This window comes from Engystomops pustulosus, chromosome 4 (assembly GCF_040894005.1).
Source record: "Engystomops pustulosus chromosome 4, aEngPut4.maternal, whole genome shotgun sequence".
In the NCBI taxonomy this organism is placed as follows: Eukaryota; Metazoa; Chordata; class Amphibia; order Anura; family Leptodactylidae; genus Engystomops; species Engystomops pustulosus.
Window position 1 is genome coordinate 219,076,012 of NC_092414.1, and position 17,837 is coordinate 219,093,848.

General features: G+C 47.6%; 2 protein-coding genes across 2 annotated transcripts in view; both read right to left on the bottom strand.

Annotated features, from left to right (window-relative positions):
- LOC140128360 (uncharacterized) overlaps positions 1–17,837 on the bottom strand; it is a 179,872-nt gene that overhangs the window by 90,211 nt on the left and 71,824 nt on the right. The window lies entirely within an intron of this gene.
- The window catches only part of LOC140128625 (NACHT, LRR and PYD domains-containing protein 1b allele 3-like), a 36,911-nt gene that overhangs the window by 10,901 nt on the left and 8,173 nt on the right, over positions 1–17,837 (bottom strand). The window contains exons 4-5 of the mRNA XM_072150323.1: positions 17,448–17,716; positions 3,271–3,399 (exon numbers count right to left, since the gene is read on the bottom strand). Coding sequence (XP_072006424.1) covers positions 3,271–3,399; positions 17,448–17,716 — 398 coding nt within the window. The remainder of the gene's footprint in view (positions 1–3,270; positions 3,400–17,447; positions 17,717–17,837) is intronic.

Sequence of the window (17,837 nt, forward strand, 5' to 3'; positions counted from 1 at the left end):
ACTGGTTATATACTGAGGGGCAGGCACTGACTATATACTGCGGGCAGGCACTGGCCATATACTTGGGGGGGGCAGGCACTGGTTATATACTGAGGGGCAGGCACTGGTTATATACTGAGGGGCAGGCACTGGTTATACACTGAGGGGCAGGCACTGGTTATACACTGAGGGGCAGGCATTGGTTATATACTGAGGGGCAGGCACTGGTTATATACTGAGGGGCAGGCACTGACTATATACTGCGGGCAGGCACTGGCCATATACTTGGGGGGGCAGGCACTGGTTATATACTGAGGGGCAGGCACTGGTTATATACTGAGGGGCAGGCACTGGTTATACACTGAGGGGCAGGCATTGGTTATATACTGAGGGGCAGGCACTGGCCATATACTGGGGGGGCAGGCACTGGTTATATACTGAGGGGCAGGCACTGGTTATATACTGAGGGACAGGCACTGGTTATACACTGAGGGGCAGGCACTGGCTATACACTGAGGGGCAGGCACTGGTTATACACTTGCGGGGCAGGCATTGGCTATACACTGGGGGGCCGGCACTGGCTATATACTGCGGTCAGGCATTGGCAACATACTGGGGGGCAGGCACTCGCTATATACTGAGGAGAAGGCACTGGCTATACACTGAGGGGCAGGAATTGGCTATATACTGCGGGTAGGCACGGCCATATACTGGGGGGGGGCAGGCACTGGTTATATACTGAGGGGCAGGCACTGGTTATATACTGAGGGGCAGGCACTGGTTATATACTGAGGGGCAGGCACTGGTTATACACTGAGGGGCAGGCATTGGCTATACACTGGGGGGCAGGCACTGGCTATACACTGAGGGGCAGGCACTGGCTATACACTGAGGGGCAGGCACTGGTTATACACTGTGGGGCAGCCATTGGCTATACACTGTGGGGCAGGCACTGGCTATTCACTGGGGGGCAGGCACTGGCTATATACTGAGGGGCAGGCACTGGCTATGTACTGGGGGAAGACAAGGGCTAGATACTGGGGGGAAGACAATTGCTATATACTGGGGGCGGCACTGGCTATATACTGGAGACAGGCACTGGCTATATGCTGAGGGGAAGGCACTGGCTATATACTATAGCCAGTCCCCAGTAGTGTATATCCAGCCAGCCCCCAGTAGTATATAGCCAGCCACCAGTAGTATATAGCTAGCCAGCCCCCCGTAATATATAGCCAGCCCCCGCAATATATAGCCAGCCCCGTAATATATAGCCAGCCAGACCCCAGTAATATATAGTCAGCCAGCCCCCAGTAGTATATAGCCAGCACCCTGTAATAAACAGCCAGCCCCCAATAGTACATAGCCAGCCAGCTCCCAGTAATATATAGCCAGCCAGCCCCCAGTAGTACATAGCCAGCCTTCTGTAGTATAAAGCCAGCCCCCAGTAGTATAGAGCCAGGCAGACCCCAGTAATATTAAGCAAGCCAACCCACAGTAGTAAATAACCAGCTCCCAGTAGTATACAGCCAGCCAGCCCCCAGTAGAATACAGCCAGCCAGCCCCCAGTAGTATATAGCCAGCCAGCCCCCAGTAGTATACAGCCAGCCAGCTCCCAGCAGAATACAGCCAGCCCCCAGTAGAATATAGCCAGCCAGCCCCATGTAGTATACAGCCAGACAGCCCCATGTAGTATACAGCCAGCCATCGATGGAGGGAGCCACAGCACGCCAAGGTTTCCAAAATATAAAGGCTTTATTTACATAAAAGGCATAGAGTACGCGACGTTTCGATTCGCAATGAATCTTTTTCAAGCATACAGCCAGCCAGTCCCATGTAGTATACAGCCAGCCCCCAGTAGTATAAAGCCAGCCCCATGTAGTATATAGCCAGCCCCATGTAGTATATAGCCAGCCCCATGCAGTATACAGCCAGCCCCATGTAGTATATAGCCAGTCCCATGTAGTATACAGCCAGCCCCCAAGTAGTATACAGCCAGCCAGCACCATCTAGTATATAGCCAGCCTGTCCCAATAGTATATAGCAGGCCCACAGTAGTATACAGCCAGGCATCCCCATGTAGTTTATAGCCAGTCCCATGTAGTATACACCCAGCCAGCCCCAAGTAGTTAACAACCAGCCCCATGTAGAATAAAGCCAGCCAGCCCCCAGTAGTATACAGACAGACAGACTGCAATAGTATACAGCCATCCAGCCCACAATAGTATACAGCCAGCCCCATGTAGTATACAGCCAGCCCCCAGTAGTATACAGCCAGCCCCCAGTAGTATACAGCCAGCCCCCAATAGCATACAGCCAGCAAGCCCCCAGTAGTATATAGCCAGCCAGAATGAAGTAGTAAATAACCAGCCCCCAGTAGTATATAGCCAGCCAGCCCACAGTAGTATACAGCTAGCCAGCCCCCAGTAGAATACAGCAAGCCAGTCCCCAGTAGTATATAGCCATCCAGCCCCCAGTAGAATATAGCCAGCCAGCCCCCAGTAGTATACAGCCAGCCAGCTCCCAGTAGAATACAGCCAGCCAGCCCCCAGTAGAATATAGCCAGCCAGCCCCATGTAGTATACAGCAAGCCAGACCCCAGTAGTATACAGCCAGCCAGCCCCGTGTAGTATACAGCCATCCAGCCCCCAGTAGTATAAAGCCAGCCCCATGTAGTATATAGCCAGCCCCATGCAGTATATAGCCAGTCCCATGTAGTATACAGCCAGTCCCCAGTAGTATACAGCCAGCCCCCAGTAGTATACAGCCAGCCAGATCCCAATAGTATATAGCCAGCCCACAGTGGTATTTAGCCATCCAGCCCCATGTAGTTTATAGCCAGCCCCATGTAGAATACAGCCAGCCCCCAGTAGTATACAGCCAGCCAAACTACAATAGTATACAGCAAGTCATCCCACAATAGTATACAGCCAGCCCCCAGTAGCATACAGCCAGCCCCCAGTAGCATACAGCCAGCCAGCCTTCAGTAGTATATAGCCAGCAAGCACGCACATAAAAAAAAAAAAAATCTTACATACTCACCCTTTGGCATCCCAGATGCTCGGCTTGGCTCCCGCCTCATAATACAGCAAGGAGAAGAAAGAAGAGGAGCCTCAACAAGGATTGGGAGCCGCGCCGAGCATCGAGGATGTGGGAGGGTGAGTAATAAAGTTTATTTTTTCTTATTGACTCGTGAATAAGCCGAGTTGGTGTTTTTCAGCACATTCTTTTGTGCTGAAAAACTTGGCTTATACTCGAGTATATACGGTAAACTTTTCACTTCAGCGAATTTACCTTTGGATGAGCTAATACTCCCGGATGACCAGTGATAAGATATTTCGATTTTGTGTATATAGATTCATTGGTGTGCTCATATTTTTTTACTCGCTGAAATCCAAATTTTTTGTTTTCTTGGTCAAGGCTCTGAAAAAAATAAAATAAAGCAAAGCAATAAAACCTCTCAAAAAGCATATAAAATAATACTCGAAAAAAATAATAAAATCCTAATGTACCTTAATTCTTTAACTATCCAGGGAACATAAACTGAAAAATTCATTTTATAAAAGATCTCAAAGGTACTTTAAAACCTTGGTCCGCAGTATTCGAAATAACACTGATCAACGGTGGTCTGATCTTTAGACCATCAATGATGCACCTCCCTACCTTACTTCTTTTATCTCAGTCTATTGCCTAACCCATGTTCCTTGATATACCTTAATTCAAACTGTAAGCTCTTGTGTCCCCCCTCATCCTCATAGACTGTAAGCTCTTGTGTCACCCCTCATCCTCATAGACTGTAAGCTCTTGTGTCACCCCCTCATCCTCATAGACTGTAAGCTCTTGTGTCACCCCCTCATTCTCATAGACTGTAAGCTCTTGTGTTACCCCCTCATCCTCTTAGACTGTAAGCTCTCCTGTCACCCCCTCATCCTCATAGACTGTAAGCTCTTGTGTCACCCCCTCATCCTCATAGACTGTAAGTTCTTGTGTCACCCCCTCATCCTCATAGATTGTAAGCTCTTGTGTCACCCCTCATCCTCATAGACTGTAAGCTCTTGTGTCCCCCCTCATCCTCATAGACTGTAAGCTCTTGTGTCACCCCCTCATCCTCATAGACTGTAAGCTCCTGTGTCACCCCCTCATCCTCATAGACTGTAACCTTGTGTCCCCCCTCATCCTCATAGACTGTAAGCTCTTGTGTCAACCCCTCATCCTCATAGACTGTAAGCTCTTGTGTCACCCCTCATCCTCATAGACTGTAAGCTCCTGTGTCACCCCTCATCCTCATAGACTGTAAGCTCTTGTGTCACCTCCTCATCCTCATAGACTGTAAGCTCTTGTGTCACCCCCTCATCCTCATAGTCTGTAAGCTCTTGTGTCACCTCCTCATCCTCATAGACTGTAAGCTCTTGTGTCACCCCCCTCATCCTCATAGTCTGTAAGCTCTTGTGTCACCTCCTCATCCTCATAGACTGTAAGCTCTTGTGTCACCCCCCTCATCCTCATAGACTGTAAGCTCTTGTGTCACCCCCTCATCCTCATAGACTGTAAGCTCTTGTGTCACCCCCCTCATCCTCATAGACTGTAAGCTCTTGTGTTGCCCCCTCATCCTCATAGACTGTAAGCTCTTGTGTCATCCCTCATCCTCATAGACTGTAAGCTCTTGTGTCACCCCCCTCATCCTCATAGTCTGTAAGCTCTTGTGTCACCTCCTCATCCTCATAGACTGTAAGCTCTTGTGTCACCCCCCTCATCCTCATAGACTGTAAGCTCTTGTGTCACCCCCCTCATCCTTAGACTGTAAGCTCTTGTAACCCCCCTCATTCTCATAGACTGTAAGCTCTTGTGTCACCCCTCATCCTCATAGACTGTAAGCTCGTGTCACCCCCCTCATCCTCATAGACTGTAAGCTCTTGTGTCCCCCCTCCTCCTCATAGACTGTAAGCTCTTGTGTCACCCCCTCATCCTCATAGACTGTAAGCTCTTGTGTCACCCCATTCATCCTCATAGACTGTAAGCTCTTGTGTCACCCAATTCATCCTCATAGACTGTAAGCTCTTGTCCTCCCCTCATCCTCATAGACTGTAAGCTCTTGTGTCACCCCCTCATCCTCATAGACTATAAGCTCTTGTGTCACCCCTCGTCCTCATAGACTGTAAGCTCTTGTGTCACCCCTCGTCCTCAGACTGTAAGCTCTTGTGTCACCCCCTCATCCTCATAGACTGTAAGCTCTTGTGTCACCCCTCATCCTCATAGACTGCAAGCTCTTGTGTTCCTCACCTCATCCTCATAGACTGTAAGCTCTTGTGTCTCCCCCTCATCCTCATAGACTGTAGGCTCTAGTGTCCCCCCCTCATCCTCATAGACTTTAAGCTCTTGTGTCACCCCCTCATCCTCATAGACTGTAAGCTCTTGTGTCACCCCTCCTCCTCATAGACTGTAAGCTCTTGTGTCACTACCTCATCCGCATAGATTGTAAGCTCTTGTGTCACCTCCTCATCCTCATAGACAGTGAGCTCTTCTGTCACTACCTCATCCTCATAGACTGTAAGCTCTTGTGTCACCCCTCTCATCCTCATAGACTGTAAGCTCTTGTGTCCCCCCTCATCCTCATAGACTGTAAGCTCTTGTGTCCCCCCTCATCCTCATAGCCTGTACGCTCTTGTGTCACCCCCTCATCCTCATAGACTGTAAGCTCTTGTGTGACCCCCTCATCCTCATAGACTGTAAGCTCTTGTGTCACCCCCTCATCCTCATAGCCTGTACGCTCTTGTGTCACCCTCTAATCCTCATAGACTGTAAGCTCTTGTGTCACCCCCTCATCCTCATAGACTGTAAGCTCTTGTGTCACCCCTCTCATCCTCATAGACTGTAAGCTCTTGTGTCACCCCCTCATCCTCATAGCCTGTACGCTCTTGTGTCACCCTCTAATCCTCATAGACTGTAAGCTCTTGTGTCACCCCCTCATCCTCATAGACTGTAAGCTCTTGTGTCACCCCCTCATCCTCATATACTGTAAGCTCTTGTGTCACCCCCTCATCCTCATTGTCTGTAAGCTCTTGTGTCACTATCTCATCCTCATAGACTGTAAGTTCTTGTGTCACTCCCTTATCCTCATAGACTGTAAGCTCTTGTGTCACCCCTCATCCTCATAGACTGTAAGTTATTGTGTCACCCCCTTCATCCTTATAGACTGTAAGCTCCTGTGTCACCCCCTTATCCTCACAAACTGTAAGCTCTTGTGCCCCTCCCTCATCCTCATAGACTGTAAGCTCTTGTGTCATCCCCTCATCCTCATAGACTGTAAGCTCTTGTGTCACCCCCTCATCCTCATAGACTGTAAGCTCTTGTGTCACCCCCTCATCCTCATAGACTGTAAGCTCTTGTGTTGCCCCTCATCCTCATAGACTGTAAGCTCTCGTGTCACCCCCTCATCCTCATAAACTGTAAGCTCTTGTGTAACCCCCTCATCCTCATAGACTGTAAGCTCTTGTGTCACCCCCTCATCCTCATAGACTGTAAGCTCTTGTGTAACCCCCTCATCCTCATAGACTGTAAGCTCTCGTGTCACCCCCTCATCCTCATAGACTGTAAGCTCTTGTGTCACCTCCTCATCCTCATAGATGATCCCCTATGAATATTAAAGCTACGGAATATGATGGCACTATAGAAATAAAGATTATTATTATAAATGATGAGAATTGGGGGCCGACTATCGTACATATTATAATCAGCTGCAGGCTTTCCTGGGTGGATTTTATGATATATCTTTTGGTTTTCCCCTTGTACAGGACTTACCATGAGGCCACCACTATAAGTAGCTATGATTCAGTGGCAGCTGATACACGTCCCATTACAAGGGTAGAATGAAGGATGGATGACAGCACTGATCAAGGGGTTAAATGATCAAACTCAAGCTGCAACTCCTATTTTTTTCTTTCCACTTCTGGTTTGGACATCGAAAACTGAACCTGAGAAACGTTTATTCATGTCCGTGGTTTGGTGATTTCCACGGACGCCTCACAAAGCCCTTGATTTCTATGGGTGTTTTCACTGATCCGTGGTCCGTGGTAAAAATGATAAAACATGTCCTATTGTTTTCACTGATGCAGATCATGGAAGGCAATAGAAGATTCTGGGTCTGCAAGAAATACTGATGAAACACCAGTTTCTTTTAACGGATGAAGTAGTGTGATGTTTAGAGGCCAAGGATCTATGGGCAATTCTTAAATTATTCATGCTTTGCTTCCAGGCCCATCCCCCCTCTGCTGTTGCTATATTACAACTAGGCCCCTCCGGGTCCGGCCACCTTGTCCACCGGCCATTGCCCTCCCACCTCTTCTAGCAGCCGTGGCCTTCCTACTTTATTCTCCAAGCCTCTACCTGCTGCCTTCCCAGCCCACCTCATACGCCAGCCACTGCTTGCCCGCCTTGTCTGTTGCCATTAACCTCATCCAGCGGCTACTACTTCCCCTTAGTAATAAAATGTCCAGCAGTGGCCTCCCTTCACTGATAACATGTCCCAGCAGTGTCCTCCCCTCACTAATAACATGTCCCAGCAGTGGCCTCCCTTCACTAATAACATGTCCAGCAGTGACCTTCCTTCACTAATAACATGTCCCAGCAGTGTCCTCCCTTCACTAATAACATGTCCAGCAGTGCCGTCCCCTCACTAATAACATATCCAGCAGCGGCCTCCATTCATTAATAACATGTCCCAGCAGCATCCTTTACTCACTAATTACATGTCCAGCAGTGGCCTCCCCTCACTAATAACATGTCTCAACAGCGGCCCCCCTCACTAGTAACATGTCCAGTAGCACCCTACCCTCACTAATAACATGTCCAGCATCGGTCTGCTTTCATTAATAGCATGTCCTCACAGCAGCCTCCCCTCACTTATAGCATGACCAGCAGTGGCCTCCCCTCACTAATAACATGTCCAGTGGCAGGTTCCCCTAAGGAATAACATGTCCCAGCAGCAGCCTCTCCTCAATAACAACATGTCCAGCAGCGGCCTCCTCTCCTTAATGACATATCTCAGCAGCATCCTCTCCTCACTAATAACATGTCCCAACAGCGGCCTCCCCTCACTAGTAACATGTCCAGTAGCAGCCTACCCTCACTAATACCATGTCCAGCAGTGGCCTCTCTTCATTAATAACATGTCCAGCAGCAGCCTCCCCTCACTAAAAACATGTCTTAGTATCAGCCTTCCCTCACTAATAACATGTCCCAGCAGTGTCCTCCATTCACTAATAACATATCCCAACAGCGGCCTCCCCTTACTAATAACATATCCAGCAGTGGCCTCCCCTCACTAATATCATGTCTTAGCATCAGCCTCCCCTCACTATTAACATGTCCCAGCAGTGTACTCCCTTCACTAATAACACGTCCCAGCAGCAGCCGCCCCTCACTACAAACATGTCCCAGCAGCTTCCCCTCACTAAAAACATGTCCCAGCAGCGGCCTCCCCCACTAATAACATATCCAGCAGTGTCCTCCCCTCATTAATAACATGTCCAACTGCCACCTCTCCTCACTATTAACATGTCCAGCAGTATCCTTCCCTCACAAATAACATTTCCATCAGTGGACTCCCCTCTCTAACAACATGTCCAGCAGCGGCCTCCTCTCACTAATGACATATCCCAGCAGCATCCTCTCCTCACTAATAACATGTCCAGCAGTGAGATATTCTGGATGGATGCTGGACATCCCACAAATTGTGAAAATTAGTATTCTTACACTTTGTGTGGGTAGGATGATCTTATACACTAAGGGTTCTGAGGATAGGGGGAGAGAAACAGTCCATGTATCTAGTGAAGAATTGATAAAAGAGAGGAATGTTAAAGTAATTCATTTTACTTAGTTAATAGAGAATTAGTTAAGGCAATAAACTTATTAGACTCTTCACTATATGGAAGAGTGAACTTTATACAGCATAAGACACAGGAATGGGGTTTGCGGATCTTGGACAATAGCTAGCCTTGGGTTCGTTCTGTGTAAAGGATGATGACCCCTGTATTCTTCTTGCCTGTCAGTTGTGTTATTTATAAGTTATTCTTATGCTGTTTGCAATCCTCCTTCTTATGCTCGCTTAGCCTGTCTTGAGTTACTTATGCAAAGCCAATAAGCTCTCCTACATTAAGAAGGGTATAAAATAAAGATACGCAAAGGTCTTATGAGATCTCCGTGGAAACAAATACATCTGCTTGTATCTGCAATGTTATTTGGCCAATATATATTTAATTAATTACTTTCTCCCTGGTTGATATTGGACTATTCTAACCACAGCATGTCCCAGCAGGGCCCTCCCATCACTAATATCAAAGAAGAGGACTCCCTTCACTAATAACATTTCCAGCAGTGGCCTCCCCTCGATAATAACATGTCCAGCAACGGCCTCTACTCACTAATAACATCTCCAGCAGCAGAATCCCTTCACTAATACCATGTTCAGCAGTGGCCTCCCTTCACTAATAACATGTAAAGCAGCTGCCTCCCCTCACTAATAACATGTCCAGCAGTGGGCTCCCCTCGCTAATAACATGTCCAGTAGCGGCATCCTCTCTATAATAACATGTCTCAGCAGCAGCCTCCCCTCACTAATATGTCCAGCAGCGGCCTCCCTTCACTAATAACATGTCCAGCAGCAGCCTCCCTTCACTAATAACATGTCCAGCAGTGGGCTCCCCTCACTAATAACATGTCCAGTAGCGGCATCCTTTCTATAATAACATGTCCCAGCAGCAGCCTCCCCTCACTAATAACATGTCCTGCAGCAGAATCCCTTCACTAGTAACATGTCAAGAAGTGGCCTCCCTTCACTAATAACATGTCCAGCAGTGGGCTCCCCTCACTAATAACATGTCCATCAGCGGTCTCTCCTCACTAATAACATGTCCGGCAACGGCCTCCTCTCTCTAATAACATGTCCAGCAGCGGACTCTCCTCATCAAAAACATGTCCCAGAAACATCCTCTCCTCACTCATAACTTCTCCAGCAGCGGCCTCCACTCATTAAAAACAAGTGCCAGCAGAATCCTCTCCTCACTAATAACATGTCCATCAGCGGCCTCCCTTCACTTATAACAAGTCCAGAAGCGAACTCCTTTCACTAATAACATGTCCAGCAGGGGCCTCCCCTCACTAATAACATTTCCAGCAACAGCCTCCCCTCACATATCCAGTAATGGCACCTCCTCACTAATAACATGTCCCAGCAGAGACCTCCCTTCAGTAACAACATGTCCAGCAGCAGCTTCGCCTCACTAATAACATATCCAGCAGAGGACTCCCCTCACTAATAGAATAGAATAGAATGATTTATATGCTAACAACATATCCCAGCAGCAACTGGTTTGCTGCTACAGTTTATTGGCTAGCCAAGCCCACGGGAGGTGCCGTGGCCCCTGTTGTGAAGTAGTCTGGCCAGACATTCACTGTCCCACTATCATGCTCTCCTCACTAATAACATGTCAAGCAGCGGCCTCTTCTCTCTAATAATATGTCCAGCAGCGGCCTCTCCTCACCAAAAACATGTCCCAACAACATCCTCCCCTCACTAATAACATGTCCCAGCAGCAGCCACCCTTCACTAATAACATGTCCAGTAGCAGCCTCCCCTCACTAATATCATATCCAGCAGAGTACTCCCCTCACTAATAACATACCCCAGCAGCAACTGGTTTGCTGCTACAGTTTATTGGCTAGCCAAGCCCACTGATGGTGACGTGGGCCCTGTTGTGAAGTAGTCTGGCCAATATTTCACTGTTCCAGTAGCATCCTCTCCTCACTAATAACATGTCCCTGCAGTGGCCTCCCCTCACTTATAACATGTCCAGCAGCAACCTCCACTAACTAATAACATGTCCAGCAGTGCCCTTCCCTCACTAATAACATGTCCCAGCAGCAGCCTCACCTCATTAATAACATGTCCAGAAACGGCCTCTGTTCACTAATCACATGTACAGAACCGGCCTCTGTTCACTAATCACATGCCCATCAGCGGCCTCCCCTCACTAATAAATGTCCAACAGCAACAACCCTTCACTAATAACATGTCCAGCAGCGACCTTCCCCCACTAATAACATTTCCAGCAGTGGCCTCCCCTCACTAATAGTTTATACGGTTGAAAAAAGACACTTGTCCATCAGGTTCAACCAAGGAAGGGAAGGGATTGGATGAGGAAGGGATTTAGGGGAAACAATTCTATATAACATGTCCAGTAAAGGCTTCCCCTCACTTATAACATGTTCCAGAAGCAGTCTCACCTCACTAATAACATGTCCATCAGCAGCATCCCTTCACTATTAACATGTCCAGCAGTGGCCTCCCATCACTAATAACATGTCCAGCAGCAGCCATTCCTCAATAATAACATGTCCAGCAGCAGCATCCCTTCACTAATACCATGTCCAGCAGCATCCCTTCACTAATAACATGTCAAGCAGTGGCCTACCCTCACTAATAACATGTCCAGCAGAAGCATCCCCTCACTAATAACATATCAAGCAACGGCCTCCCTTCACTAATAAAATTTCCAGCAGTGGCCTCCCCTCACTAATAACATGTCCAGTAAAGGCCTCCCCTCACTAACAACATGGTCCAGCAGCAGCCTCCCCTCACTAATTCCATGTCCAGAAGCAGAATCCCTTCACTAATAACATGTCCCAGCAGCAGCCTTTCCTCACTAATAACATGTCCAGCAGCATCCCTTCACTAATAACATGTCCAGCAGTATCCCTTCACTAATAAAATGTACAGCAGTGGCCTCCCTTGACAAATATCATGTCCAGCAAAGGTCACCCTTCACTAATAACATGTCCAGCAGCAGCATCCCCTCACTAATAACATGTCCAGCAGCATCCCTTCAATAATATCATGTCAAGCAACGGCCTCGATTTACTAATAACATGTCCAGCAGTGGCCTCCCCTCACTAATAACATGTCCAGTAAAGGCCTCCCCTCACTAACAACATGTTCCAGCAGCAGCCTCCCCTCACTAATAACATGTCCAGCTGTAGCATCCCTTCACTAATAACATGTTCCAACAGCGGCCTCCCCTCACTAGTAACATGTCCAGTAGCAGCCTACCCTCACTAATAACATGTCCAGTGGCAGGTTCCCCTAAGGAATAACATGTCCCAGCAGCAGCCTCCCCTTACTTATAATATGTCCAGATGCAGCTACCCTTCAATAATTACATGTCCAACAGTGGCCTCCCCTCACTAATGACATTTTCAGCAGCGACCTCCCCTCACTAATAACATGTCCCAGCAGTGGCCTCTCCTCACTAATAATATGTCCAGCATCTGCATCGCCTCACTTATAACATGTCCCAGCAGTGGCCTCCCTTCACTAATAACATCTCCAGCAGCGGCCTCTCCTCACTAATAATATTTCCAGCAATGGCATCGCCTCACTAATAACATGTCCCAGCAGTGGCCTCCCTTCATAAATAACATGTACAACAGCAGCCTCCCCTCACTAATAACATGTCCAGCAGTGGCCTACCCTCACTAATAACATGTCCAGCAGTGGCCTCCCCTCACTAATAACATGTCCAGCAATGGCCTCCCTTCACTAATAACATGTCCAGTAATGGAATCCCCTCTCTAATAACATGTCCCAGCAGCGACCTCCCTTAAGGAATAACATGTCCTGCAGCAGCCTCCCCTCACTAATAACATATCCAGCAGCGTCCTCCGCTCACTAATAACATATCCCAGCAGCGGCCCCCTTCACTAATAACATGTCCAGCTGCAGCATCCCTTCACTTATAACATGTTCCAACAGCGGCCTCCCCTCACTAGTAACATGTCCAGTAGCAGCCTACCCTCACTAATAACATGTCCAGCATCGGTCTGCTTTCATTAATAGCATGTCCTCACAGCAGCCTCCCCTCACTTATAGCATGTCCAGCAATGGCCTCCCTTCACTAATAACATGTCCAGTAATGGAATCCCCTCTCTAATAACATGTCCCAGCAGCGACCTCCCTTCAGGAATAACATGTCCTGCAGCAGCCTCCCCTCACTAATAACATATCCAGCAGCGGCCTCCCCTCACTAATAACATATCCCAGCAGCGCCCCCCTTCACTAATAACATGTCCCAACAGTGGCTGGTTTGCTGCTATAGTTTATTGGTTAGCCAAGTCGTGCCATAGTGCTGTGGCCCCTGTTGTGAAGTAGTCTGGACTGACATTATGATTTGGACATACACCGTGGGCCCCGGCAGCTCAAGGGCCCCGCAGCATCTGCTACTGCTGCTACGGCTGTAGTTATGCCTCTGTTGCTCTCTTATGATTTCACATGTATGCTTTGCTGGCAGCAATTTAAAGGTTAACACACTTAATCAATAGCCGCAAAAAACACCATGCATGCACAATTCTTCTAACACCAGGATCGGGAGCGACCCATAGTAATTTAAATGCTGCCAACGACTTTAGCAGTGGCATTTAAATGTTATGACCCTGAAACTTGGCAAAAAACAAATTTTACTGGGTACACTTATCACTATGGGGTCTTTAATGAAACTTTATGTAATCCTGGACATAGACATTTCTGTCTATATCAGTTATATCACGTTTGTTCAGTCATGATTTACCTCTTCTACATTTACGGTGTACGGCACAGTATACAGATGGATTTTATATTCCTCAGTCCAGCAGCAACCTCCCATAACTAATAACATGTCCAGCAGTGCCCTTCCCTCACTAATAACATGTCCCAGCAGCAGCCTCACCTCATTAATAACATGTCCAGAAACGGCCTCTGTTCACTAATCACATGTACAGAACCGGCCTCTGTTCACTAATCACATGCCCATCAGCGGCCTCCCCTCACTAATAAATGTCCAACAGCAACAACCCTTCACTAATAACATGTCCAGCAGCGACCTTCCCCCACTAATAACATTTCCAGCAGTGGCCTCCCCTCACTAATAGTTTATACGGTTGAAAAAAGACACTTGTCCATCAGGTTCAACCAAGGAAGGGAAGGGATTGGATGAGGAAGGGATTTAGGGGAAACAATTCTATATAACATGTCCAGTAAAGGCTTCCCCTCACTTATAACATGTTCCAGAAGCAGCCTCACCTCACTAATAACATGTCCATCAGCAGCATCCCTTCACTATTAACATGTCCAGCAGTGGCCTCCCATCACTAATAACATGTCCAGCAGCAGCCTCTCCTCAATAATAACATGTCCAGCAGCAGCATCCCTTCACTAATACCATGTCCAGCAGCATCCCTTCACTAATAACATATCAAGCAACGGCCTCCCTTCACTAATAAAATTTCCAGCAGTGGCCTCCCCTCACTAATAACATGTCCAGTAAAGGCCTCCCCTCACTAACAACATGTTCCAGCAGCAGCCTCCCCTCACTAATTCCATGTCCAGAAGCAGAATCCCTTCACTAATAACATGTCCCAGCAGCAGCCTTTCCTCACAAATAACATGTCCAGCAGCATCCCTTCACTAATAACATGTCCAGCAGCATCACTTCACTAATAAAATGTACAGCAGTGGCCTCCCTTGACAAATATCATGTCCAGCAAAGGTCACCCTTCACTAATAACATGTCCAGCAGCAGCATCCCCTCACTAATAACATGTCCAGCAGCATCCCTTCAATAATATCATGTCAAGCAACGGCCTCGATTTACTAATAACATGTCCAGCAGAAGCATCCCCTCACTAATAACATATCAAGCAACGGCCTCCCTTCACTAATAACATTTCCAGCAGTGGCCTCCCCTCACTAATAACATGTCCAGTAAAGGCCTCCCCTCACTAACAACATGTTCCAGCAGCAGCCTCCCCTCACTAATAACATGTCCAGCTGTAGCATCCCTTCACTAATAACATGTTCCAACAGCGGCCTCCCCTCACTAGTAACATGTCCAGTAGCAGCCTACCCTCACTAATAACATGTCCAGTGGCAGGTTCCCCTAAGGAATAACATGTCCCAGCAGCAGCCTCCCCTTACTTATAATATGTCCAGATGCAGCTACCCTTCAATAATTACATGTCCAACAGTGGCCTCCCCTCACTAATGACATTTTCAGCAGCGACCTCCCCTCACTAATAACATGTCCAGTAATGGCATCCCCACACTAATAACATGTCCCAGCAGTGGCCTCCCCTCACTAATAACATGTCCCTGCAGCGGCCTTCCTTCACTAATAACATGTCTAGCAGCAACCTCCCCTCACTAATAACATGCCGAGCAGTGGCCTCCCCTCACTCATTGCAAGTCCCGCAGCTTCCCCTCACTAATAACATGTCCAGCAGTGGCCTCCTCTCACTAATAACATATTCAAGCAGTGGCCTCCCTTCACTAATAACATGTCCCAGCAGTGGCCTCTCCTCACTAATAATATGTCCAGCATCTGCATCGCCTCACTTATAACATGTCCCAGCAGTGGCCTCCCTTCACTAATAACATCTCCAGCAGCGGCCTCTCCTCACTAATAATATTTCCAGCAATGGCATCGCCTCACTAATAACATGTCCCAGCAGTGGCCTCCCTTCATAAATAACATGTACAACAGCAGCCTCCCCTGACTAATAACATGTCCAGCAGTGGCCTACCCTCACTAATAACATGTCCAGCAGTGGCCTCCCCTCACTAATAACATGTCCAGCAATGGCCTCCCTTCACTAATAACATGTCCAGTAATGGAATCCCCTCTCTAATAACATGTCCCAGCAGCGACCTCCCTTCAGGAATAACATGTCCTGCAGCAGCCTCCCCTCACTAATAACATATCCAGCAGCGTCCTCCGCTCACTAATAACATATCCCAGCAGCGGCCCCCTTCACTAATAACATGTCCAGCTGCAGCATCCCTTCACTTATAACATGTTCCAACAGCGGCCTCCCCTCACTAGTAACATGTCCAGTAGCAGCCTACCCTCACTAATAACATGTCCAGCATCGGTCTGCTTTCATTAATAGCATGTCCTCACAGCAGCCTCCCCTCACTTATAGCATGACCAGCAGTGGCCTCCCCTCACTAATAACATGTCCAGTGGCAGGTTCCCCTAAGGAATAACATGTCCCAGCAGCAGCCTCCCCTTACTTATAATATGTCCAGATGCAGCTACCCTTCAATAATTTCATGTCCAACAGTGGCCTCCCCTCACTAATGACATTTTCAGCAGCGACCTCCCCTCACTAATAACATGTCCAGTAATGGCATCCCCACACTAATAACATGTCTCAGCAGTGGCCTCCCCTCACTAATAACATGTCCCTGCAGCGGCCTTCCTTCACTAATAACATGTCTAGCAGCAACCTCCCCTCACTAATAACATGCCGAGCAGTGGCCTTTTCTCACTAATTGCAAGTCCCGCAGCTTCTCCTCACTAATAACATGTCCAGCAGTGGCCTCCTCTCACTAATAACATATTCCTGCAGTGGCCTCCTTTTACTAATAACATGTCCCAGCAGCGGCCTCTCCTTACTAATAATATGTCCAGCAACGGCATCGCCTCACTAATAACATGTCCCAGCAGTGGCCTCCCTTCACTAATAACATCTCCAGCAGCGGCCTCTCCTCACTAATAATATTTCCAGCAATGGCATCGCCTCACTAAGAACATGTCCCAGCAGTGGCCTCCCTTCATAAATAACATGTACAACAGCAGCCTCCCCTCACTAATAACATGTCCAGCAGTGGCCTCCCCTCACTAATAACATGTCCAGCAGTGGCCTCCCCTCACTAATAACATGTCCAGCAGTGGCCTCCCCTCACTAATAACATGTCCAGCAATGGCCTCCCTTCACTAATAACATGTCCAGTAATGGAATCCCCTCTCTAATAACATGTCCCAGCAGCGAACTCCCTTCAGGAATAACATGTCCTGCAGCAGCCTCCCCTCACTAATAACATATCCAGCAGCGGCCTCCCCTCACTAATAACATATCCCAGCAGCGGCCCCCTTCACTAATAACATGTCCCAACAGTGGCTGGTTTGCTGCTATAGTTTATTGGTTAGCCAAGTCGTGCCATAGTGCTGTGGCCCCTGTTGTGAAGTAGTCTGGACTGACATTATGATTTGGACATGCACCGTGGGCCCCGGCAGCTCAAGGGCCCCGTAGCATCTGCTACTGCTGCTACGGCTGTAGTTATGCCTCTGTTGCTCTCTTATGATTACACATGTATGCTTTGCTGGCAGCAATTTAAAGGTTAACACACTTAATCAATAGCCGCAAAAAACACCATGCATGCACAATTCTTCTAACACCAGGATCGGGAGCGACCCATAGTAATTTAAATGCTGCCAACGACTTTAGCAGTGGCATTTAAATGTTATGACCCTGAAACTTGGCAAAAAACAAATTTTACTGGGTACACTTATCACTATGGGGTCTTTAATGAAACTTTATGTAATCCTGGACATAGACATTTCTGTCTATATCAGTTATATCACGTTTGTTCAGTCATGATTTACCTCTTCTACATTTACGGTGTACGGCACAGTATACAGATGGATTTTATATTCCTCAATCGGATCACCTCTACACAGTATCTTGAAGTAAAGAAGGACAATTCCATGTTTTGGTGTCTTCTTCTTTCCAAGTGCAGTGAGGAGCCCCAGACAGGAGAATGTGGGATTCTTCAGCAGAACATAAAACGGTTCAATTTGGGTCGGTGTCTCCAGTGTCAGGTTTCCATCCTTGAAGTGCGCACATTGAATAAGCGAGATGTCTCCACTAAATCCTATTGGATAGAAATTTAGGATATATCAATAAGATCTTGATTATTAATTCTATTAGTAGTCTCACAAGTTTTGTATCCGGAGATGATGTGACCATTATGATGTGAACATGATGCAACTGCT